This window comes from Bacillus rossius, chromosome 12 (assembly GCF_032445375.1).
Source record: "Bacillus rossius redtenbacheri isolate Brsri chromosome 12, Brsri_v3, whole genome shotgun sequence".
NCBI classification, from domain to species: domain Eukaryota; kingdom Metazoa; phylum Arthropoda; class Insecta; order Phasmatodea; family Bacillidae; genus Bacillus; species Bacillus rossius.
Window position 1 is genome coordinate 16,111,672 of NC_086339.1, and position 27,074 is coordinate 16,138,745.

Here is a 27,074-nt window from a genome sequence, read left to right on the forward strand (position 1 = left end):
ATTAATGAGTCAATTATTAATGCAATAAAATAAAATAAAATTATTATCTTTTCTATGGTTTAAAAAATAATAATGCTTGAATGAAACATCAATTAAAATATAAAATTATGCGCCAATTTTTGTAAGAAATTCTCAGTATTATATCGAAAATCGAATTTCAAATATAGGTATACAAAAATAACTGTAGCCATGTGTTGTGCGAAGTTGCAATATCATTCTTGAGGTATTACAAACTGTTTCCCAAAGGAATCTTTTGACGCCGTCCCCGCTACCTCTGAGTATTTAGACGTGATTTTGTTCAGTTCGTGATCTCAGGGAAGGTTCGGCCTTGTGGCTAGAGGTAGGGGTCAACGCAGTAGGGCCCCCCGAGCTGTTGAGGCCACTCGGGACGCCTGAATAATAACACAAAACCTCTTCAGATAGTTGGTGAATTTAATACAGCACAGCCCAATACATGGTGCTGCCCGTTCTGGCCGTAACGGTTTGCCCGACGCGACTAGTCACACGCGCAGCTCACTTCCTCAGTGGCGGCTCACGATTCTTATGCGCGTGAGGGGCAGACTCGTATACGTGACGCGAAAGTTACAAAAGACACTGACATGGCACACGATATTTTGAAGCACAATACACTACACTAATACCTAGCTCTGGATAAACTGGGCTAGCAACACGTAGGCCCGTGTCTCCGGCGACTCTACGTGGTGACTAGGTGTGTCCCAGGGACTGAATCGTTATTAAGTTTGGTGGCGCACTGCCGTACGACGGTGATACATAAGCCCTGACATGACGAATTACACTTAGGCGAACAACTATTCCACTAACACATTACACTTGATAAACTGGGCTAGCAACACGTAGGCCCGTGTCTCCGGCGACTCTACGTGGTGTCTAGGTGTGTCCCAGGGACTGAATCGTTATTAAGTTGGATGGCACGTGTCGCCTGCTGGCTGCCCCGTGCGGGCCAAAACTAAGTAGCCTGTAGGCTAGGTTGGGCGTGAAGCACCGACGTAAAAACACATACTCTCCCCACAGTACTTACGTATGACGTAAAACACTCATCTCGGAGCACTGATTGAATTAAGTTAAATACCTCATGGTAAATTTAGGCCGACCGCGGAACTGTACAAAAGGTTGAAAAGAAATTACACTATGGAAAACTACATGTCGGTGAATGCAAAGGTTGAAGGCTCCGCGTTGCGCGCAGGCTGCCGGCCTGGTTGAGCTCTCGAAGGACACTAGCGGTGTCGCCGCGCGCGACCCCCCTCCCCCGCCAGCCCTCCCGCGGAAACGTGTGAATTTCGCGGGAAACTGAACCGGCCAGGTTCGGGACAAATCGCACAGTGAAACATGATTTAGCAAAGACTTAATTATTAATTACTGAAAAATAATGTTCAATAAAATCCTGTGGAAAAACATAATTATAACAATTTGTTGTAGTGCGGCGGAAGGATATGCCACACCCGGCCGGATCCTTGCGCCGGTGTAGCACTCGTTGTATGGCGTTCGCCTCGTCGCACGAACTGCACTTTGCTGCGCGCACGGGCGCGTTCGGTGCACACGCTTTTGCGAGACGTTGATGAGGCATAGCGGTCTATGCGACAGAGGAGCATTGGCGGTCGGCGTCACTTTGTACAAATACATTAAAAAAATATTTCCTGTGTGGTGCTTGACCATACCCGACGATGGTTAATTAGCGTGAATTAGGGTTTCATCGCTAAATAGTGACTTCAAACCATTCCCACGGTGCAAATACCGACCAATGACTGACGGAACGCTCCCGGTCCACCGGCATAGAAGTTCACGCGTGCCCCTTTGATTACGCCCGTACTCAAGACGTAACAACTTCTGCGCACGGCCTTAAGCACCACGTTTCTCTTATAAAAAAAAACTTATCAGGTTTTTATGTGATATGCATTTTTACGTGATCATTATTATTGACTCGCTTTATTTTTTCAACCTTTTAATGCATGCTATTAATCTTTGTGACGCCAGAGAGACAACCGTAAAGGCCTGAATAAAATATAAAAAAATTTATTCAGGAATGTTTAGTTTATCAAAGTTTCTTGTAGGTATAAAAATCACGAGCAGCTTTTTTTCTCTCTCGTAAATCTGGCGCGGGGGTCAAATACGTAGCTAGAATGGGAGGGGGATCATGTGGCGCGGACCCTTCCTTCCAGGATTTAAAATAACGTATGCAAACAAGGGAATACATAACTATAAAATTATAGCAATTTATCTACTTAAGATTACAGGGAGATTGTTCTAGGACAAACCATAGTTGGCTACAGTAATGTATTTCCTCCCGTGACGCTACGCCACTCCGTCGTGCCAGGTAGTTATTTTTTAACCTTTAAAGTTGGTCTTATCCCAATCTTAAGGCCAGTAGCCATGCTACTAACCTCAAATATTTTCTAAGGGTAGAGGTGGGTTGTTACAGCAATTTTCGGTACAATCTGTTCCAACCTGATACTGATACAGTAATGTACTAGTTACAAGTATCTAATACTTCTGTATCAGCTAGAGCAGTATCGGTCCCAGGAAGCGACAAGGTATCAGCATTCTCGTTAGCTCCGCCCAAGTGACCGTCATCTGCGATCGGGTTCTGCGCACATTGGCCGTGGTGTTGTTCCAGGCGAATTCTGAATTGATACTAAAGTAAGTACTTGATACTTGAATAGTGTACTCGTTTTCCGTTCCTGATACAGGCGCGTATCAGTTACAAAGTATCAGGATGTTACTTTGCGACCCACCTCTATCTAAGGGTCTCTTGCAAATTCAGGTAAGTAATATATAAGCAAAAATTTCGCAGGTTAATCAAATGGAGACGTACTTACCTTTGCCTCAAGTCACGACTGTGCAAACCGGCCTAAGTAATCTTTGCAGAGTCAGTTAAGTATAATCTAAGCAAAAACTTTGCAGGATAATCAAATGGAGAAACTGGAGAAACTTTTTTTTTTCGTTTTCATAAATTCTTTTATTGCGGGAAGATAACACATATGGTGGTGAGCCAAGAAATAATACCATAACATTAACATACAATAAACAATTTACACACACACTAACTGCAATAATAGACAGTTTCTTTCTGCAGATCATGACACGGATACAATACAAAGAGGGATACCAGAAGCATACATAAACAAACAATACACGACAAAATATACCTGGAAGCATAGGGAAAAGCAGTACGGAAAAAAAATTAAAAAAAAAAAAAAAAAACAAATGGAGAAGTAACTTTCCTTTGCCCCAAGTCACGAGGGAAGCCTTCTTTTCACAGACGAGAGAGCCAAAACCCGAAGTTCCCCGAAGTTCATGCTTTTTTTCCGTATCTTTAATGTAGATATCCTAACTAAATCAACCGTCCACAATGTTTTAAAGTATTTATAATGTAGCTAACCTAACCTAATTGACCATTAGTATCCTTTTATCAACACTGCCATATTTATTTATAATGAACAAAAAAAAAACCGAAGATGCACGATCAAGCGTTTGGCTCTCTCGTCTGTGAAAAGAAGGCTTCCCCAAGTCACGACAGTGCAAGCCGGCATAGGGGGGCATGGCCCCCTACAAGGGTGGGGCTGGGTGAGCCCCTGGGTCCAGGGCCCGGGCCCAACCCTGGTCATTTTTATCTCAGCGTGTGAAATAAATATTAAAAAAAACTCGCTGTGGTTATTTTAAAGAAAATAATTTTATAAGTAAAGCTTAGTTTGGGCTTATAAAACAGTAACCATGATTATACCCCTGTATTTTCAGGTTGGATAACATTCTGGAAAAGAGTGCAGGTAAGAAATGGCCAATGCAATTGTAATGTAGATGGCCCCGCCCTGGGTACAGGGCCCGTGATGGAATGTGAGGGCCGTGCTGAGGGGCGCGCGCGGACGGCGTGTGGCAGGTGGCGGGGTGCTGTCATAACTTAGAAACACACAACTTAGAAACACACAACTTAGAAACACACAACTTAGAAACACACAACTTAGAAACACACAACTTAGAAACACATAACTAGAATTTTCTAAGAAAATTCTAAGTTATGACAGTTCTAAGTTATGACTTTCTACGTTATGACGTTTCTAAGTTGTGTGGTTCTGCGTTGCGTGTTTCTAAGCTATGACAGTTCTAAGTTGTGTGTTTCTACGTTATGACAGTTCTAAGTTGTGTGTTTCTACATTATGACAGTTCTAAGTTGTGACTTTCTACGTTATGACGTTTCAAAGTTGTGTGGGTTTGCGTTGTGTGTTTCTAAGTTACGTGGATTTTTCCAAGTTTTTCCAAGTTATGACAGTTCTAAGTTATGTGTGGTCCGTGATAAGGTGGCGACCAACCTGGCGGAGGTCCCCGAGGGCAGGAGCTACCTGTTGCGGCGCCACATCACCGAGCTGGAGCACATGGGGGGCCTGGAGGACGAGGCCGTGGCCCGCCACGCCGCCACGCTCGTCAGGGTGATCCGCTGGAAGCCGTAGCGGGCACCGGACAACAATCAATCCCGTGGATTAAACTTGTTCATCAGGGCGAAGCTCATTTCATTTACAGACAGCTAAAAGCTGGAGTTGCGATGCTGACCTACCTGCAGCCGATCGGATGGCCCGAAACATTTTCTGTCCGTCCGTCCGTGGCCGCCCCCTAGGGGGCGAATGGTGCATTGAAATAAAATGGGAAAAAGGGGGGGGGGGATGTTCAAACACTCGAAGTGGAATAAGAAAAAAATATATAAACGCAAAATTTAAAACTATCACTTATATATAAACACAAAATTATCTTGAGTGCAATATTTCGCTTAATATTTTAGTGTTATATTTTTGGAAATTAAATTATAAAATTTCCTTGGTTAGAACACCCGGATACGTGATTGGACACAAATTAAAAATCCTAGATAAGTATCTGGATATTTTCGGAAAAGGGGAGGGGAATGTGGGCATCTCTGAGTTCGTCCATCTAACTTTCGTCAAACAGGACGGATGTGTTTGTAACTATGGTTTAGCTGCACTAGTCGATTGTCAGAGGATTAAAAGCGTTGTGCATATGCCCCAGTGGTACAGTCCGGGCCTACCCAAAAATTAATCCTGGAGCCGCCCTTGGCACAAAATGCAACATGACCTTATTAAACCGCTTGGTTGCAAACGACTTCAAGGTTGACATTACTGAGCCCACTGCAAATTTCAGCACAGCAATTCCTTGGATTGCTTGTGATTTCGAGGTCCAATGGTATTGGCAATGGGAATTTTAAGAGAGAGCTAGAGGGCTAGCTTGAATTTCCGTTTATTGTGACGCAGATAAAATTTGCTGAGATAAAAAAAATCGTTGGGATCTACCCAAATTGCACAAAAGTTTGGTCTAAGAGATGGCGTAACTGATATGGTTGACTTAACGAAATGTTGCATCCCATTCAAGAATATTTCACTAGTATCTTGATCGGAAAAGAATCAGGACTTGAAAACTTCCACCTCGTCCGTTGTGTGGCGTCTAAGTGACTCAGCAGGAACTTTTGGTGACCTCTTCATGTTCTTCCACCACGGCAGTCGTCCCGAATGATCCGGTCATGTTTCTTACGCTGGAAAAAAAAAGGGGGGGGGGGGGATTGTGAGCGAGTCTTTCAGTAGTCGTCAGTGATGTGTAACATCTAACCTCGGTAACGAGGCGAATTCGTGTGTTTTTCATGTTTGCAAACACAAATACGATATGAAACTCGGACACGGAACTCAACGTAGAACTCTTTAACATGATTCCGAGCGTGATAAAACTACATTTCTTGACGCGAATAACGCGTAGTTTTAGCACCCGCCGCTAGAATGCGCTGCCGGAGAGCTACGTACGTCGACTGTCGGATCATTCCATCTCCAGAGAGAAATGTTAAAACATTATAATGAAACGGCTCCGATAAAAGCGGAAAAGTCTGGAAAAAATTACTAAACCCAAGATTTGGATCTTATTTTCGACAAGGACTTTTTTTTTTAAATAATGTTCATATTGTTAAAATTCATAAAACAGTTGTGTTTCGCGCCGTATGCTACAGATGGCAGCACCGTGGCTACACATTTCCGTTCCATGCAATTTCCGTCGAATTCACGAAATCACTCCTACCAAATGCCGCATACCGAAAGTTAAGACCTTACACATCAACAATCAAGCTAATCATTATCGTTCATTTTATGTTGGAAAAATTTTGATTCGTCAAACGAAAAGTTTTGTAGGTCACAGCAAATTATTTTTCTGTCACTGTAAACCGCATGTGGTAAGGCGAATGGGGCAACGCATGTGGCGAACACAAACATTTTTTCAAGTTGCATCACAATTTATGTCCTTTGAGTTGGCCATCTTAAGATCCGGTCATACACGCCATGTTTAATTTTCCATTTTTTTTTCCCGTCAATAGTGTTGCTTCAGGGCTAAAACTGAGATCCTAACACGATACCTCCCTTCATTTATTATTCTCTTACAAATATTTTCATCAGATTCTCAACAAGTATAGTATACTTTGATAATGCTTGTTACAGAACAACAAATGCAAGGGAAGTACATGTGTGTTATATGTTGTTTAATAATATCTAAAAATGAATAGGAGTAAAAAATTCAACATGGCGCATGAGACAGAGACTTCGTACTTCATTGAATTTTCCAAAATATTTTGTGGCAAAAACAAAATATTTTTTTTAACATACGTGCACTTTAAGATAACGAAGACCAATATTTTTTTAATACACTCACAAAAAACATGTCTGCAAACCGCGAATGATAATGTTTACTTTATGCGTAATTCTTTAAAAAAAAAAAAAAAAAAAAAAAATCTTATTCGTTTACTTTACTACCAGAGTAATGTTTCGAAACCGATCATTTTAAGTAATTACAATATTTCAATATCTCCACAGAGTGGATTTACTTACTTCAAACGAGACGAAGAAACTCCGAACGGAGTGTAGACGGGCGGAGTGTTGAAACATTCCAAGAATAATCTCGACGACATGCAGTTTGGTTTCATAAACCGCGACTTGACTATGCCGTTAGCTGAAACAGCATGCCGACTGATGTAACCATGATTAATACCTAGGAAGTAGGCCTACCGTAAATAAAAGGGTTTATTTTTCACCCGGAAAAATGTTCAAGTCCATCACAGTTTGAGATGCCATTATGATAACACTCACTAAAGCACGGCAACAACGATTTAATGGTTTCTGTAATAATAATGCATAACTTTTTTTTTTGCTGCTGCTACAAATTTAAATGCACTGTTTCCACAAAACATTTGACGTTGATAGAGAAGATGATTAAAAGAAAAAAAAATTCTTTCACAAAGATGGCTTCTTATTCAATCTATTGCATGAAGTATTTTTAATATAGTATAGAAGCGCTTTCTAACTGAGCCAATAGAATGTGGATAGTATGCAATTATTCCGCTAATAGCCAATAGGTACACATCATCCACGCATACCATCAATACTTAGTCAGAAGGATATGAAAATTGTGTTGCCGGATTTTGAAAGCACCACACGGATATCACACTTTTTATGAATATATCTACGTAACCTGGTGTATAAACAATGACACGCTTTAACCGGCAGTAATTTGTGTGAACAAATTTTTAACGCTCTATTTTAAGGCAATTTTTCAATTCAATCACTAGTATTACATTTTTACTAAAAGATAGCGCCGCGTACAACTTAACTTATATAGGTAACACAAGGATGACTCGTCCTTCCACGAAAGACTGAATCGGCGATTCTGTAACGATCCTTCCAACTAGTCGGAAGGCTGAGATCATTTATTTAAGGTGAACTTTTAAAGGATCCCTTAAGCGGTATGTATTTTCAAACAGCATTGGAGTCATGAATTTAAAATAAATTGGGTAGTTCGGCTCATTGTAAAAAAATAATTAGATTGCTGATTATTTAAGACACATAAAAATAATCATTTTATTGTTGCTTTCAAAAAATAAAGACATGTACGCAAAATACGCCAGCTATGCTTTTACAACGATTTTGGTACAATTGATAAGATGGTGAGATATTCCAAGCAACCAACCTTCTTTGATGCAGCAGATAATTTTGCGTTTGTCCGCTTCTTCGAAATAGTATCCTATACTATCGAGGGTGTTTTCTGTCGAGAGAAGATCAGCGGATTCGTTCTTGAACATCCTGAGTTCTCTGAACATGCACTGAAGGATACACTGAAACGATAAACATGTCCTCATTACCTTCCGTTACCACGTAACAATTATCTTCATAATGTCGAATTTAAATCTTTATGCACGTAGTATTTCTATTTTCTGACCTTTTCGTCCTGTTTAAAAAAAGTAAATCTTAATTCAGTGACCTATGGAGGAAGAATTGGGAGATAGCAGAACGTAAATTTTTGTAATAATTTTTCAGGTTCTCATACATTTGCACAATCTCAAATATATTACAAACACAATTAAATTATTTAATTAATATTGCCAAATTCAACAGTATGCTGTTTTTATAACTAGTAAAATGATTTTATATTTTTTAGCATATTTAGCTAAATATCCGAAGTGAAGTGAAGGAAATATCAAAATTAAATTTTTAAAATTTTTCAACACATTTGGTAAATACCTCGGCAAAAATAACTTAACATGCAAACTGCGACGAAATTATAAATGGGATTTTAATGCTCTTGAAAAAAAAATATTTGTAACTGACCTCTGGGAAGTTATCATCAGGTGTTCTGCGATGAAAAATGTAATCGACCACAATCAGCTCCAATGCTGAAAAAAAATAATAATGAAAGTGGGGAAAAATTCCCATATTAATATCAAACGTAGCCAGCTTTGTCTCTCTGTGATATAATGTAAATAAATTACTTATACAATACATCAAATTATATTAGAAAATTATTTTTAGAAATACTAAAAAAAAAATTCAACACTCGAAAAGTTAAAAACAACCTATTTTATAACATTTTGAAACCAATTATTTTTAAATCACTTTTTTTTCATGTGGTTCTATACAATGTCCAAATGAACTTAAAAGACCACTGAACCACCCACTTGAACTAAGATAACTGCATAATAGAACGTTAAAAAAGTGAGGGAGATGTTTACTGCGAAGTTGCCGATGCCGATGTTTATATCTTCCCCGTCTCTTTTTTTTTTTTTTTTGCTCCAGCCTACCACGCTCTCGGCCAACGCCTCAGAACACAGCAGGAAGTGATACCTTGTTGAGCTACGCAACTTTCAGAAGATGTCTTGGTACTTTAGTCTTCGCCTCTCCTTCCCCTCTTTCCCCTCCAAGGCTCTTTTACCGTCCTCCACCTCTCCGACTTCTAACTGACCGACAGCCTTTTACTGGTGACAGGTCGACCTGAAGCTCTGTCACCATTCTGGAGTCTAGTCCGACGCCACAGTTCGCGACCGCCCACTTACACGATCATATTACACAGCCACAATGAGTGCTAACTGGCAGCACGACGGGAAACGGCATAAGCCGCCCCCAAAAGACCAGACCTGACCAAACCAATGCGGACTTAAAGTCCAAGTGCCCCACTCCTAGCATAGTAGAACTTCTACCACGCCCCACTCTTCTTCCAGGACCATCCTTCTATTCCTGTAATCCACCTGCTTGTAATAATGCATGACCTTTGCATCCCGCATGTATGTGCCCAGGGTTTTCCCTCTGTCTATGGAGGTTTTACCTGGGCCCAACTTATCTAGTTTTAGTCTAGAATTAAGAGTGAGGGGAGTTAGTCATGGCGAAAACGTCTGCCATGGCTGGCCAATCCCCTCCTAGCACATGATGCACGTGACCTCCTCAGCATGGTTAAAAACCCGCATGTTTAGAGCGTATAGGGCTTGCCCTGAGACGCACTTAGAGTCTTCCCTACCTAGACCCCTCCCTTACACACATAGTTTTAACTTAGGTTAGGAACAAAAAAAAAACTCTCCGACTTATCTTGTTTCCACTCTATTACTTCCCCTACCAACCCACCCATGAGTTTGGCGCTTACACGTACATTACAGGCCTATACAGACTGTCGTCGGGGCGTGATTTGAGAGACTTTTTAATTTTTTTATGAATATTTACAGCTTCCCATAACAGATAAAACCATAATTTTTTTTTTATTTGTTTTTGAGTTCGGAACATAGGTAAATAAATTCCCGAGTGTGTGGTTTTACACAGCAATTTTATGACTCGTGTGTAATTCACAAGTAAAATAAATAAATATTCACACAGCTAGAGTATGTATTAAACGTTTGATTTAACTGCTGAGAACACTCCCGTAATTTTTTTTTCTCCTCTGCTTCTTGGCATTTTTTTTTCCTAACCTAACTTAAACTTAGTGTTTTCGGGAGGGGTCCGGGTTAGGGGAGGGACCTAGGTGCGTCTCAGGCCGAAGCCTATACGCCTGGTCGTGCTGGGATTAACCATGCTGGAAGAGGGTAGCATGCATCGTGTGCTAGGAGGGGATTGGCCAGCCATGGCAGCGATTGATGCCATGACTAACTCCCCTCACTCATAAATCTAGACTATAACTAGAGATAGGTTTGGCCCAGGTAAAACCTGCATAGACACAGGGAAAACCCTGGGCACAGTCATGCCGGGGTGCAAATTTGCATGCATTAAGTGTAGGAGAATACAGGAGACAGAGGATGGTCTGGATGTGAAATAGTTGGCCAGAGTAGAAAAGATTCTACCATGCGGGGGTTGGGCACTTGGACTCGTGGTGTCCGCTTTGTATCTTATCCAGGGCTGGATGCTTCTTGCCCGCCGCCGCCGATTCATCAAACTGCCATCCGGGGCAGTAAATGTGGGCGAGGCCATAAACCGGAGTTTCTACAACTCGCTAAGTGCATTGCAATTCAGGTGAACCCCACACTGGTGTAGAGGCATTCGAATCAACGGCGGAGGTGCTTGTCTTGTTGGATAAGTTTGACACACGGGCCTGTGTGTGCGCTGGTAGGCAGTGTAATGCTACAAAAAGTATCGTGTACCTGTCGTCGGGGGGGGGGGGGGGGGGGAAGTGAAGCTCCCCACCAGTTAGATCGGCCAACTGGCGTGATGTAGCGTCGTGTTGGTGTGCATTAGAGGCTCGAATATGTGCTGTGATTTCAAGTGGTCTAGTTAATCTCGGGTGTGGCGTGTAGTGTAAAGCTGTGCGAGCCGCTCCTACGAACCCCTAGCAACACAGAACATGCATGGGTAGTTAGCCCATTAGTGCATGTAACAGGTAGTTCAGGCCGACACTCGCACAGGCATATAATAGTGTGGTCGTGTTGGTGAACGGCAATAGAAATTACATGGATTAGTACACAACTTGGCCAGACGAGGGTCCCCTATTTATACCAGCAAGCCTCACGAACATTAGTTTTTTTCCTAAAACGTCCCATAAAGTAGTCGCGTGGCGATGACGTGGCGCAGGCAGCCAACTTCCACATTCACAAAGCTAGCCAGTACTTGGCTGCACATCCTTGAAGTCTCGTACGTGATGAAGATAACAAAGAAGACAAACAATTCAACTCAATAGTCGTGTAATTTACCGGAGGAAAAAGGGTACAGTTCGCAACAAAACTATACCAAAAAGGTAGACGTGCTAGTGCTATTATTAATAGCACCAGCGCATCTCCCTTTTAGGATAGTTCGTAGCACCAAGAATTTAGAAGTCTAGAATTAGAAAAAAAATCATATATAGAATACATGGAGACAAAGATTATGATCCTCGATGTCAACAGCCTGACATGGATCCATAAACACGCACAAGAGTTAAAGAGAATTACGATTATCAAGACAGGAAGCAGAAAATTGCTTGAAACACGTAGAAAATTTGTGGGAAAGTTTGTCGTAGACATGCTTTAACAAGCTGCGTGAACTTAGTTGGCAGTATTGTTAACAACTCCGTTATGTGCTTGTAAGTATGTAAGTTTCTAAATGTACCTAACTGTAGTCATGAACCCATATGTTTTTTTTTTGGTCATGTGTTCAAATTCAATTGATTAGAGAAAACATCATACATTATATAATTGTTTATTATCTGGACAGTCATTTTGAAGGGTATGAATTTCAGTTAATAAACTAGAATACAAAACAGGGATTTCTGTGATATTTTTAAATTAAATATTAATTTATTATTCACGTAAAACTTCCGGAATAAATGTTCTAAATTATGGTGAAAACCGCATCAAAATCCATTTTGTAGTTTAGAAGAAGTAAGAGGACGAACAGGCAGATCTAGATAACGGCTATGTTTTATGCTGTTTAGAGTGATTGCCGATGTAAAATAAGAAATAATTTGTGAATTGTATTTCCAAGAAGTTAGCGAGGAGGATGCGAGTTTGAATCGCGTTTCGTTTCATTCGACCTGATTTAAATTTCTGACGTTTCCAGAAATCATCCACGCTAGTGCTGGTACGGTTCCTCGACACAAATGGTGGGCGATTTTATTCCAACATTTCTGTATCGTGTTTTAATTTATGTTTCCGTCTGAAATTACTTCCCTGTTGAAGAGACATAGAGCCAAATAAAAATATACTTACTATCATTCATTTGAAGCTTCTTCCTACATCTGGAAGCTTCGTCAAGCAGCAAGTTCTCCCACGTCAGTAGGAAAACGCCCTGTTCAATGAGAAGAAAAGACAAGAAGGAAATACACGTATTGTCACAGCGCAGACTTTCAGCACGCAGACGTAAGATTTTAAAGGAAATTATGAAGGAAATGTGTGTTCACGGTATAGTCTCACCACAGTACTCTAACCAAACGAATGTACACCCTTGCAAAAATTTAGCAGATAACATGAGTTAAATTGCAGCAGACAAAAAAAGAAACTATTTTTACTCCTTCCACCTGTGTTCATTTTAATTAAGTGCTGAATAAGCAACACCTTTCATGTAAAGTCTAATTTAAGTTTTGTAAAAAAAAAGTGAACGGGTCTTTCAGTACTCGCCAGAGAAGTGTAACGTCTAACCTCGGTTAACAGGCAAATTCATGTTTTCTCGTGTTGCAAATACACGTATAACACGAAACTCGGACGTGAAATTTAACCAAGAAGTCTTTAAAATAATGCCGAGCGTGATAAATATATATCCAAATTGTGTTTTCAACTACATTTCTTGACACGAAACACACGTAGTTTCCGCACTCACCGCTAGAATTCGCTGCCGGAGTAAGTACGTCAAATCATTCCATTTTCATTCTTAAATTTTAAACTATATAATGAAACGGCTCCGATAGAAGCGAAAATGACTTGAAAAAAAGTAAACCCCGATTTTGGACCTGTTTTCAACACGGTATTTTATTAAATTAATGTCCATATTGTTAAAATTCACTAAAAAGTTAATACAATGAAGTTTACATTTGGCTTTGTGAACTTTGGTTTGCACCATCCGCCGCAGATGGCAGCACCGTGGTTACACATTTCCGTCCCGCGCAACTTCCGTCGCATTCACGAAAATGCTCCAACAAAATACCGTATACCGAGAGCTAATATGTTACACATTAAAAAAAAAGAGAAATGTCACTCTATTTACTTTACAATCAATGAGTATACTGTTTTCTGGATAAAATACTACTATACAGTATTTTGTGTCTTGAAGCAGTTGGCACCAATGCATATATCCCGCGTGTGGCAGAACGCAAGGCCAATTAGACTGGGTGAAAATTAAAAAAAAAAAAAAAAACTGTAATATTATGTTGTGTGCACAAGATTCGACCTCCAAATTTTCCGACCTGTAGATTCACAACAGTAAATACGAAGGTCGTGTTCTCGGGAGAGAGGAGTGTGCATAGGAGGGAGATGAATATATTTTATTTCTGTTACGCAACAGCAGCCAATGAGAGTGGAGCATGAATGCATTTTTGCGGGATTAGAGAACTGTTTATACTTATCAACCATATTGTGACAAGAAATTGTCTAGATATTACAATGCTCGGGTATATTTTCTTGCTTTAAAAATTAATTAATGCTATTACTTACGTATAAAAAAATTACTATCAATTAATGTAAATAAAATGTTCCGTGGGTAGAATGGTAAACTAAATTTTTTTTTTACATAATCCAAATTGATTTATATGTTGAAAAACTGTATTCAAAATTACTTGTCAGATGTCGTGGGATTATCATTTAATATAGTTATTTACTAACACTACCAACAGATGTCGGATACATCGCGAACTTTCATTGGCTGAAATTAACAGTTAAGATTTCAGTTGTGAACCGATTTCGCACAGGTCGTGTGCACAGTCGTGCGTATGGCCAGCTGTGCATTCGCTTATGGTTTTTTGACGTGACAACGTCTAATAAATCGATGAACGCCGGCTGCACGCACGAAAAAGTGTCCCGTAACGCACATTGTCCCGTTACGCTGTGTCCCGTTACGCTCATTGTACGCTTGCGCCGCATCTATCTCTCTTCCACTCGATTGGAACAACCATCGATTTGACTTTTTCGAGGCACATTAAACTTTAAATACTCCCATTCGTTTCCTACTTTTCCTATCATCGTCCTATCCTTAACAGAATAACACAGTTTGGGAGAAGTTAAATAGCAAACATGTATAAAAGTTATAGTTATAATTTCTTCGTTAAAGTAATAAACGTATTTGAATTAATGAGTGCAAATAAAAGTAAATTTATCAATTAAATTGTAGATTTCATTTCATTCCTTCTTTGTATCCATACAAAATAGTGATAATTCAATAAAAATGATTCAATTTTATTAATAAAAGTATGGAATCATTTCATCAATGTGAAGGCTTCCATGAGCTTCATAGGAAAGTGTCAACAGGTGAAGTACATTCACGTGAACCTTCAACTGCGAGTAACACAATCCTTAAAAATAATAAAATAAGTTAAGCTGAGTAAACAGTGTTCAAGAGGGTAATCTAATAAATTAAAGCCTAGAATGGATGCAAAGGTTAAATTAGCAAATAGTTACATTAACTTAGTTCGTTTAATCATGGGCAAAGGCCTCACGTGGTTCATCATACAAATACATCATTCTTTCACATATAATTAATACTTCCTTAATACTGATAGTGCTAATACACATGCCACGGCAAAATACGTGAACGCATATCTATATTTTCTTTAGGATTAAATACTTGATAGAATACATGATAGAAACTTGAAAGATACTTGATAGATAGAAATTTTACAATTAATTTAACGCTTACACACAGGGACAATGAATGTCGTTTACACAGACAAATGCCTCATTAGTGAATACAAAAAACGTTAAATGAACATGCAGGCGACCGCGGCCTGACCTACACTAGGCGGTTTAAAGCTTAGTTTAAAGCATGATAAAGCATGATATCAAAAGAAAACTCACAATTGAATACATTAAATACAATACGTAAAAAACAAGTCCAAACGAAGAGTGACGACATGACGGGGAGAAACGTCAAACAAACTACACGTGATAAAGAGAGCAATTAATACAAAAACGAGCAAGATAAAAATAAATGCCAAATAGAATTTAGTTGGTGACGGCTGAAATAAGAATTTAGAGAATATCAATTACCAATTACATAACTGTAAGGGTCACCACCTTACAAACACTTACGTGCATTCTCCCCGCTGTCACACACTCTCTCTCTCTCTAAAGCAATTATCTGACTACATGCTTAATTCAGCAACGGATGACCAGCACCGACTAAGTGCTAACGAACAAGAAGAACCTTCAAGGCAATACATCTAGTTTTAAGTAAGAAAGAGGGCGCCACGCGCATGCGCGGACACCTCAAGAGGGGAGGTCAGACACAGCACTGGACGCAGAGGGGGGGGGGGGGGGAAAGTAGGAAGGGAAGGAGCGCCGAAGCCCGCCGCACGGCGCGAAGTTCAAATGACGCGCACCGACCACTTTAAATGTTTTGTTATGACGTTGTCAAGTTAAACTATCGTCCGTAAACCGACTTTACAGACAACCAATTATTTTTTTTTAAATTGTGAACCCATCTTTACGCGTGTGTGCCCATCAAGAAGTCCCTCACCTTGTTGAAGCAAGACAGAAACGCAGTTGCCCTCAAGCAGCGGACATACCCGCCTCTTCCTAGCAGCATGTTGTTTACTGCAATGGGGAACAAATAATAATTAGGGTCAGTACTATTTCTATTGATGATTTGCGGACAGTACAGAGCCACACATGCGATTAAATAAACCAGAGTTCCTGGAACATTAGAAAAAAAAAATTAAAAAATGGCACAGGAACTGTCGACAGAAGTGAAAACTTAAAACTTTGTTTTTAAATGTCTAAAATTACATCATTTATACGTCAAATGTACCTACGTAAGAAAATGATTTTGGTATTATATCGGTATGATGTCAGCATTGTTAAGTCACAACAGATGTCAGTGGTATGTCAAAATTACGTAATGTGCCAGACCTAGGTCATGTGTTCACTGGACATTGCACAGTATACACAAATTAAATTTTTCACGTGGTCAATTTAACTTCACTTACTGCTACTACAGCATGTCGGTGACGCCAACCCATCAGTTTTGTCACTACCAAAAATCGCTCAACTCGGCTAAAGAAGTTTTCACTTCAAAAACATGTGTTAACATGATTTTTTTTTTCCTTTGCGGCTTTATAAAAGGTCGTGTCTACGTTCTGCCGCTACCTAATGATTTGCCAGAGTTGAGGCACAGAATTGAAGAGGCTATTGCTTCCATTACTCCGGACTTGTTAACCCAAGAGTGGGAAGAATTGGACTTGAGGTTGGATGTTTGCCGTATAACTAAAGGTTCACATATTTAACATTTGTAAGAGAAACTAGGTTATTTTACCTTCAGTTTTATGTATGATTTGTTGTAAACAGTTTGAATTTAACTGTTATAATATACCATTGAAACATTGAAACTGGGACATTCTTTTATGGACACCCGGAGAAAAAAATTGACCTAGTAAACTTCAAAGGTTATTCAAAGGTTTTAATTTAAGTTATCTCCTTTAAGGTTATCAGTATTTATTTTCAATTTATTTCCTTTAATACTTTCCTTCGAAACTATTTCCTAGAATTTCGAATCCTTTGATGGTATTTCAGGATTTGAGGGTTTGATTGGCTTATCCCTAAAATTTACTGATACAAGTTATTTACCGTACCGTGAAATTGGACCACTACCTTAAAATATTGGGAAAAATATAATAATAAATTTGAATAATTTGAGGTTCAAAGGCCTATTCATTATCGAAGAAACTGCTTGTTTGATTGAATGAATTTACTACCTCTCACACACCTAACAAACGGACAGTTCTAAAACTATATATATATATATATATATACACATATATATATACTATATATATACTATATATATATATTAAAATATGGGCCTGCAGTAACATTTAGGTAAACATTACTTTAGCATGTACGATATTTCTTGATGGACTGGTAATTTCCATTATAAAATTATAAAATAACAATAACTACTTTCTCGAGTTACCTTCCAAAACACACCGCGTTATTTTATCCTGCTCGTAGTTGTCGAAGTACGGCCCAAACTCCCGCACCGCATTGGCTGCATCCATGAGCGTCCCGTGCGGATGAAACATATTCATGTTGGCCATCATGCAGTAGGCCAAGCACTGCAACAAGACATTTTCGATTGCATTTTACTTCTCGCTGAAAACGAAGGCATTAGAAACTGAAACAAAAAATTAATATGCATATAATGTGCGAGGAATATTCTTAGAGTAAGGTCCGTTTGTTCATAAAAAAAACAATCAAACTCGTGAGAAAAATTTTTTTATTGACAGTTTTAGTTTGCTAAATATATACTTCACATCGATATTTATGTTTCGTTTGCAAAAAAAAAAAAATACAGTGCACAAGACTTGTTCGTTTTCTTCAAAACAACTGTTAATCGACCTTGAACATGGCTGCAAAAAATAACGCCGAAACGTCGGGAAAGAAAGCCTGCGATCCAAATTCAACGCACTGATCTTTACCAACTACAAACTGCCATATGTGTTACTACCACCTTTGTGAATGGTTGCATTGGTTGTGCCCGTCCCAAACCAAATTGTTGACTACGCCACTGCTGAGTATGTACTGACGTCCCTCGGCTTCTTGTCCCCGTTTTCCCGTTGAAATAAATGTCCTGTTATGCCCGTACTGCCCTCGTCGGAGAGGTGTGGGTCCAGGCCAACGTGGCCGGGACCGGGAAAGGCGGGACCTGGAGGGAGAGTGAAGTGATTGCGAGGAATGTTGGTAGGTTGTCGCAAGCAGAACACGGCATTAACGAATTTCACGAGCCGTCTTTTATTAACGCTTATAAAGTCCTGCCGCAGCCTGGCGGAACCGTCGCGGAACAAGTGCCCTACCACGGCGACACGGACTCCCTGATGACGGGGCGGTTCTCAAATACGTTTCGGCGCGAATCGTAAAGTTTATTAATGCTAGGCTGACCCAGTGAGAGAGGGCCCGAAGACGGAGCGCTGTACATACGCGGCCCGTTACGTAATGTTCCGTGGACGGCGAAAAGTTCAGAGACTCGTAGCACCACGTTCGCGTTGTAGAAACGGCCCGCTAGACACGTCTCCCGATGACTCGTAAGTTAACAATGCTAAGCTGATTCGCGGTGGCAGCTCAGCTGCCGTGACCGACTGCGGACTGAGCGAACGTTCAATCCCGAGCGCAACGTGCGCGGCTCGCGGAGCAACGAACACGTCTGTCTCCGCTCGAGACCAGGACGCGACTGCCTCTCCCCGCTCGCCCGCGGGCCGGCGCCCGCGGGTGGCGGGGAGGGAGGGGAAATCGGCCGGCGTGGGAGAGAGCTCCGTCCCGCGGCGCGCCAGGCTGCGATTACATACTATGGCGAAACCCTTCAGAACAGTTATTGAATTATTTACAAAGACATACACGAGATATTAATGAATAAATAAGTTATTTACATTTAAGACCCTTGATCGTTTGCAAATATATATACACAGACATAACCCTCACTGGCATGCTAGGGCGCACGCGGGTGCGTCCCTGGCCGTCGCACTCCACTGGGGACACACAGGGAGGACGTTGACGAGGCATAACGGCCTGAGGGAGCCGAGGAGACACTTGGGTCGACGTCAGTACCTTGTCGAAGTCTGGTCCAGGCTGCCTCCTCAGCGTCATGACTCGCACCACATCTTGGAACAGATCTGGAAAAACAAGTCACTTCTTTCAGCACATGAAGATGGTCATTTAGACGTTTGTGTTTTATTTCGAGCTGCAGGCATGTCGCAGAAGTAGCATCCCGACGACTTGAAACGGTGTTCCCGTGTTGAATAAACATGGAGTTTAGAGGTTAAAATGGGGGTTACGTAAATATACGTACGTTACGTATCATGTAAGTCACTATGCTGGAATCGACTCAGCATGCAATTGCACTAATGGCTACAAGGTGCTTTACGTTTACGATTTGTTACGGCGTTACGAGGGAATCGTATTACGAGTGGATGCATGTTACACTCTCTGCAATTTTTTTTTTTTCCGGTTTGCTCGTACATGAACATGGGTGTGTCACAAAGGTGTTACAGAGGTAACTGGTGTGTTAAATGTATGTGCTTAGGTTTACGTCCGCGTAGAAGCTCGTGCCTACGCAACGGTATCACCGGAAAAGCAGGGATACGTCAACCACGGAGTAGACTTGGGAGCAACTCGTTGCTGAATTTGCCGGCGGGTATCCCAGGCGTGGCACAGTTACAGTGTAAAACTTCTCCAGCGAGACGCAACGAGTGGGAACTCGCTACTTGAGGAACTGCATAGCAGGCACATATACATCACATTAATTCGTGTGGTGGTTACGTACAGACTCTCAGATATATTGCTCTAGTAAGATATTTTACGAGTAACACGTTTTGATGATTAAAGTACGTAATTTTTCGTTAAGTTATGCATGGTTGTAAGAATACCTACTCGTTTTTTTTTTCACGGGCAATAGGCTATATGCGCATATCAATGACATTAATAAATAATTTAATGTTGGTACAGCCAAATGTAAATAATATAAGTTTTGTTTGTTTAAAGCATAATTAATACAATTATTTGAATGTTTTTTAAATCCAAGCTATTATTATTTTAAATCTACCAGCTGCTTGGAATTCAATGTTTAAGAATGATTTGAAAGTTTATGGTTTTTAGTTTCGTGTATGCACTATTCACGACGTGCATAAATTTTTTTTTAAAAATTGGTCATGCATTAATGAAGACATTCTATGTGTTACAGTACCTTCAGGATCATGCGAGCGAAACGAGTGTTGGGAAGCATTGAATCAATGCGAGGCAAGAGCCTCACTGTTTGAATTATGTTACTGAGAGTTTAATACTTACTGCTTACTTTATTTAATAAAACTGTGTTTGTGGCTCAATGCTTCTTCTCTTTGTTTATGAGTTATCGGCAAACTTACACAGTTGTCGGGATAGCGAAGAACTATTTTATGTAATCCAATTCTGAAGGAGTACCACGATAAAATAAAGGGGGGGGGGGAGGGTTTGTCTGTAATGTTGGTTTACGGACGATAATTTTACGTGATCACGTCATAAGAAATCATTGATGAAAAATTACATACTTTTTTAATTTTCAAATATTATTTACAGTTTTTGTAAATTTATTTAAATAATTTGTTTGAATATATGATCACGAACAATTAGTTAAAAAGCCCGCCTTAACCTGTTTGATATTATAGAAGATTTTCTCGCACGGTAGTTGGCCGGTTCTTGCACGCGCGGCTCAGGCGGAACGTGACAAATAAGTCATGGTTTTTCGTGTGTGCAGCCGGCGTTCATCGATCTATAAGACGTTATCACGTCAAAAAATTCATTTTAAGAATGTGGGAAGGAGTGATGTAGCGGGGAAAACGACGTTACGCTGCCGCGAGGCGTCGTGTGGTGTGGTGACTCTTTGCGCGCCATGACTCACCCCGTCGGCGTCCGTCCGACACCCGGCACTTCGCCGCCAGCCCCGACAGCAATTCCGGGTACGGCGCCTTCACCCTGTTGGTCTGGAACACCCACGTCAAGGTCAAGTTCCTGCCGGGGACGCACCACAACGCCGAAATGCCAAATTGACCACAACGCCGACAGCTAGAAAACTGCTGTGTACCACAACGCCGAATTACCACAACGCCGAAATACACTAACGCCGAAAAATGTCATTGCAGGACTGCCACGAAGGTTAGGTTAGGTTGGACTAGGTTAGGTTAGACTAGGTTAGGTTAGACTAGGTTAGGTTAGGTTAGGTTAGGCTAGGCTAGGCTAGGCTAGGTTAAGATAGGTTATATTACGCTAGGTTAGGTTATGTAAGGTTATGTTTGATTGTGGCATTTCGGCGTTAAGGTACATTTAAGAAACGCACACAAATTCATTCAGTTGTTATTTCGGCGTTGTGGTACACAGCAGTTTTCTAGCTGTCGGCGTTGTGGTCAATTTTGACATTCGGCGTTATGATATTTCGGCGTTGTGGTAACGACCCGTTTTTGGGGAATCTGCGCGGCCGGTCTTCGAAACCCGGTGGCGCAGCAATTTTTTTTTCCCCTAACCTAAATTTAAAGCTGTGAGTGTGCGGTAAAGATCTGGGTACGGAAGACTCTTAAGTGCGTCTCGGCCGAAGCCAATACGCTCTAATCATGCAGGGTGTTATTAGCCATGCAGTAGGGGTAGCATGCATCATGTGCTAGGGAGGGGGATTGGCCAGCCATGGCCGCAACTGGCGCCATGACTAACTTCCCTCACTGACTGTCCTAGACTATAACTAGAATAAGTTGGGCCCACTGCATTTTCCCTTTGATAGCTTTTATATGAAGAGAAGAAAAGTACTCGCCAGCAGTGGCGTAGCCAGGATTTGTGTATGGGGGGTGTTAAGAAGCATGGCCTCCCCCCCCCCCCACCCCGTATTAAAGCGGGGGCGTCCGGGGGTCCCCCCGCGGGAAAATTTGGATTATAAGGTGTAAATAGTGCTATTTTAGCAGTTTTCGGTACTTAAATTTAAATATTGTAATGGTAAAATTTTTATTAATTTTAATATGGAGTTTGTTTGAGTGATGAATTAGAAATTAATTAAAGATTTGATGCTAAGGGGGGGGGGGGATTTGAACCCCAACCCCCCCCCCCCCCCCCTGGTAACGCCCCTGCTCGTCAGAGATGTGTGACATCTAACCTCGGCAACGAGCAAATTATTGTGTTCTCGTGTTGCAAACACACTTATAATACGAAATTTGGACACGGAATTTAACGTAGAATTCTTTAAAACAATGCCGAGCGTAATTAATATATGCATATTGTGTTTTATTCTAAATATCTGGACGCGAATCACGAGTAGTTTCCGCACCCGCCGCTAGAATCCGCTGCCGGAGCAGCCACGACGACTATCGAATCATTTATTTCATTTGCAGACCGAAAATTTCATTTGCAGACCGAAATTTTAAACTATAAAGTGAAACGTCTCCGATAAAAGAGAAAATGACTTGAAATAATAATAATAAACCCCGGGTTGGACCTGATTATCTGACAAGGAATTTTAATGAAACACTGCCAATCTTGTTAAAAAGTGATTTAACCGTTAATACAATCAAGAAGTTTCCCTTTGGCTTTGTGAACTTTGGTTCACGCCATACACCACAGATGGCAGCACCATGGTTACAGCATTTCCGTTCCATGCGACTTCCGTTCCATTCACGAGTTTACTTCTACCAAATGCCGTATACCGAGAGCTAAGATGTTACACAGCTCAGTTCTCCATCTGGTTTTTCCTTCACTGTAAAAACTATTTTTGTTCTTTTACAAGGAAAGTCCTTGGAAACTCAGTTACCAAACGATATCACTTGTAAAACTGCAAGGCAGAGCTTTTTAAATTACAAGTGGTGCAAAGTGATCTGCCTTGCAGTTTAACAAGTGATACTGGAAACGGAGTTGCCAATGATTTTCTTTGTAGAAAGTACAAAAAAAATTACAGTGCAACTACAGTAGGTAATATATATATTTATAAAATTGGTTGTCTGTAAAGTCGGTTTACGGACGATAGTTTAACGTGACAACGTCATAACAAAACATTGATGAAATGATTGCATACTTTTATGAATAAAATTGAATCATTTTTATTGAATTATCACTATTTTGTATGGATACAAAGAAGAAGTGAAATGAAATCTACAATTTAATTGATAAATTTACTTTTATTCGCACTAATTAATTCAAATAAGTTTATTACTTTAACGAAGAGATTATTTTAACTATAACTTTTATACATGTTTGCTATTTAACTTCTTCCAATCTGTGTTATTCTGTTAAGGATAGGACGATGATAGGAAAAGTAGGAAACGAATGGGAGTGTTTCAAGTTTAATGTGCCTCGAAAAAAGTCAAATCGATGGTTGTTCCAATCGAGTGGAAGAGAGATAGATGCGGCGCAAGCGTACAATGAGCGTAACGGGACAAATCGTAATGGGACAATGTGCATAACGGGACACTTTTTCGTGCGTTCAGTCGGCGTTCATCGATTTATTAGACGTTGTCACGTCAAAAACGAAACCACGCGAGGCGAAACGTAGCGGTACAAAACTTGGCTGTGGAATGACTCGTGAGAGTGCTGGCTTCTCGCCGCGCTGGTGGTCGTTACCTTGTAGGTGCTGAACGAGTGGCAGAGCGCGAAGACGCCAGCCAACAGGACGGTGGTCGCTAGCCGCAGGTGCAGGTGCTTCGCTGCGGCTCCCGGGGGCCGCTGTCTTGGCATCTTCCACCGCCGCCTCTCTCTCTTCACTGCGAACACGACGTCCCGCCCAGCTAAAGCTGGATTTACACGACGCAATATGCACGCAATTTCCATGCAATCTGCTAGTATTGCATTGCAGCTCACACAAAAAAAAATTCTCGGAATTTCACACGCGATGCAAGCTACGGCGCAATATCTGACAATAATAGATCATGCTCTATATTTTGATGCAAGTTGCGCAGAACAAGCACTGTGGTTGGTCGTTCTCTGTAGTAAATTTACGCGCGTAGTTGTAGATATAAACAAAAACAAGCACTTTACAAACATGGAATGGACACCCGAGTGTGTTTTGCGGCTCTTGGATGAATATCAAAAATATCCAGTTCTGTACAACACAAAATCGCCAAATGACCATAACAAACATTTGCGTGAGAAAGCAATACAAGCTGTGGCCACGTCTGTGTCGGAATTACGTGTAAACACGACCACAGAAGATGGAAAAAAAAAAAAAAAAATTAGAAATCTGCAATCGTGCTTCATCAGATAACATTTCCATCATTGTCAGTGCACAAGGTGCCTTGTGCCTTTGATTATACATTTGTACAGAAATGTGGCGGGAACAAAACAGATCGCATGTGTTAATTGCATGGGGAATTTGCGCTGTGTAAATGAGAGATTGCATGCAATAATTGCACGAGAGCTTGCATGCAAGGAGCTGTGCGAGAAGTGAATTGCATAGTTTAAAACCAGCTTAAGCAAGCCCCGTTCCCGACCGCTCGTCTGTTGATGCGCGACTACCATAGAATCATTCCATGTGCAGACCGAAATTTCTAACTACATAATAAAACGGCTCCGATAAAAGCGAAAATAATAATAATAATAAAAATGTTGAAAAAAAAATATTAAACCCCGGTTTTGGAACGGATTTTCCCATCTTGTTGAAATTCACCTTTTGGTTTTTTTTGTGAACTTTCGTTCGCGACATCCGCCACAGATAACAGCACCGTGGTTGTTACACGTTTTCCGTTCCTTGAATCCCCGTCGCGTTCACGAAATTACTCCCACTGCATGTCAGAAACAAGCAGCTGCACTTTATATTTTATTCACAAGTGTTTAAATAAAGGGAAATTGTGGCATGCTGGCATGGCTCCGTCGCTACCTCGGAAAGGAAACCAGTCGCGCGCGCGGCATAAAAAAGCTACTTAGGCAGCCCATTGTTGCTTTGTTCAAATTACTAAACGTATCTCCTTTGACGCAACATTATACCATTATACTGCTGGGTTGGCTTACGTCCGTACAATACGAGTTCCTCGCATGAGACGTATCGTATTCAGTTTTGTGACTAATAAAATAACTGAGATAATGCATGTTTCTTTTAGAAGGTTTGCATTACACTTTATGGCTACGGAAATGTTAATAGTATCTTTAAATGTCAACAAATGGAATGTAAAATTGCTATAACGATGTCGCAAACGTTTCTTTAAAGGAGTAGTATTCTAAATTATTTTGCTTATAATATTCGTGTTTTTTTCCTTATTATTTTTAATATATTCATAGTACAACCATACATAATTTTCCATACAAGGATTTCTCTACTGCACAACGTATTTGCGGCCAAAGATTTCCGGGTTAAATCCTATACCGCATCATTCAAACTCTTTAATCTCTTGACAGGCGACACATGGTTGGTCCGGCAGTAAATTCTAATCTCTCGGCGAATTTTTGAAGCCTTCTGTTCACGTGAAATCAGTTTTGACAGAAAAAAATTGCGGCGTCGGTGCTCTAAGTAAAACCTATCCACCTGACGCTTCAAGAATAATTGCCTACCTTCAAGGTATTCCCGATCGAAATTGAAATTAAATAGACGATGATATAATAACGGATCATTGACGAAATTGGTGTTGGGAAACCTGAGTAAACAGATGAAATCCTCTGGAGCTTGGCAACACCCGTGGTCGACCCCGCCTTAAATCGAACCCGGCTTGCTTTAGTGGGAGGAAAGTTATATCAACACTTTTTTTATCAATATTTTTTGTGTTTAATCATATCTCTCTGTATTCGGTATTTCGTAAGAGTAATTTCGTGAATGGAATGGAAGTCGCATGGAAGTAACCACGGTGGTGTTTGTAGAGCATTAACGTTGTCACTTTATACTGGCGGGTTTAGTGGATTGGAACAGCTCACAAACTATGTGTAAACACACGCGCGCACGAAGCGAGAATCGTGCACACGTACCCATTGTCAAGAGTTCTGCTACACGGAAAAAAAAAAAAAAAAACAATTGTAACGTTACAAACATTTTTTTTTAAACCTGTTGTCAAGAAAATTTCTTTGTAATTCCACAGTTAGGTAAATGCTATAAATTTGATAGCACATTTTTCGATAAAAAGGGAAAGTACTGCATTTCTGCAAGGGTGTTTTATGGTCTCAGCAGCTGGAATGGAACAAACAGGGTTGTTTATTTTTTTCATGCTTACTACTTAAACATTTACTCAAGTAGCTATGTTTAAAAATTAAATTTCTGAAAAAATATATTTTCAGTAGGCAATTTTCCATGGAACCTCGGCAAACCATGAATCCACCCTTAAATATGGGAAGATTTGTTTTTAAATGGTAGAATAATGTTGATGTTTGCAAAAAAAAATACTAACCTGTTACTGTAGTTTCTGTCCTTGTTCAAGAATAAATTCAGCTGTCTACAGATTTTCAGATATCTTGTGCCTACTCTAATTTAATTTACACATTACATACTGCATTTACTGAAATGTAAGCCTTGCAACATGCGGACGGGAACACTCCTGCTTTCAAGTGAAATGCGCTCTGCTTCCGTGTTTGCTGCGGTAACCTTGTCATTTCGCGTTTTTAATGGCGCACGAGTGTGAAGTCGGTCTAGTGTTACGCGCTCATGTTCTGCTGACGTCGATCTAACCCATTGCCACCTGAACTTTACCCCCCCCCCCCCCCCCCCCCGTCAGCCTTTCACCCTATACGCGCTCTCCAGTAAAGATAACTTCTATTCATGCCACGCATAATAGCTTGTTACAAAGTTCGAATAAAAATTTATGGTCGTTCATCCATTGCTGTTTAATATTTTTTTTTCTATTGCAAAGTTGTCTCGTTCTTTTAGCCACTGTATAACAAATTAATGGACGATCGATTGGTCATGTTCACAAAACAAATGTAACTGACATATTTAAACCCTAGTTATTCACGCGTGTTCGTTGTTAACGGCAGCCAGGTAAACAATATGTAAGATTTCCTGCTGTCATATTCATGCAATCTGCTAAATGACTACAATAAAATGTTCTGGTATATTAGAGGAAACTCAAGATTCTCATACAACTAGAACAATAGCGAGCACTTCAGATCACAGAGATGTCCCTGGAACAAAAATTACCTTCTGTATTGTGTCAACTGTTGAAAGCTTGTAATGGGAAAAGGAGCACAATCA

General features: G+C 40.5%; 2 protein-coding genes across 6 annotated transcripts in view; one reads left to right on the forward strand and one right to left on the reverse strand.

Moving 5' to 3' along the window:
• The window catches only part of LOC134537592 (radial spoke head 14 homolog), a 14,404-nt gene extending 9,895 nt beyond the window's left edge, over nt 1–4,509 (forward strand). The window contains exon 8 of the mRNA XM_063378185.1: nt 4,311–4,509. Within this exon, the coding sequence (XP_063234255.1) occupies nt 4,311–4,460 (150 nt within the window). The 3' untranslated portion in view covers nt 4,461–4,509. The remainder of the gene's footprint in view (nt 1–4,310) is intronic.
• LOC134537593 (uncharacterized) lies at nt 1,107–26,510 on the reverse strand. Of its 5 annotated transcripts, none has more exons than XR_010076009.1 (12): nt 26,275–26,510; nt 23,531–23,670; nt 20,838–20,919; nt 19,013–19,077; nt 17,385–17,526; nt 15,933–16,009; nt 12,479–12,557; nt 8,652–8,716; nt 8,014–8,158; nt 6,879–6,999; nt 3,740–5,548; nt 1,107–3,267 (listed from the first exon to the last, which is right to left on the reverse strand). XR_010076009.1 is itself a non-coding variant. In XM_063378186.1 (11 exons), the coding sequence occupies exons 2-11, from the start codon at nt 23,642–23,644 to the stop codon at nt 5,470–5,472; spliced, it is 969 nt and encodes a 322-aa protein (XP_063234256.1). In that variant the 5' UTR covers nt 23,645–23,670; nt 26,275–26,510; the 3' UTR covers nt 1,107–5,469. The 5 variants fall into 5 exon arrangements, 1 of the variants encoding a protein (XP_063234256.1); XR_010076008.1 differs by having other exon boundaries at nt 1,107–3,264; nt 3,543–5,548; XR_010076011.1 differs by lacking the exon at nt 26,275–26,510 and adding an exon at nt 24,573–24,783.
• Nucleotides 26,511–27,074: the final 564 nt, after the last annotated feature.

Excerpts from the sequence above, each read along its gene's own strand:
- LOC134537593 (XM_063378186.1), bottom strand. The coding sequence starts at position 23,644 with ATGCCAAGACAGCGGCCCCCGGGAGCCGCAGCGAAGCACCTGCACCTG. Across the intron at positions 19,078-20,837 it reads GTCGGACGGACGCCGACGGG|ATCTGTTCCAAGATGTGGTG; the intron begins GTGAGTCATGGC and ends TTGTTTTTCCAG. Across the intron at positions 17,527-19,012 it reads CTGGACCAGACTTCGACAAG|TGCTTGGCCTACTGCATGAT; the intron begins GTACTGACGTCG and ends GTCTTGTTGCAG.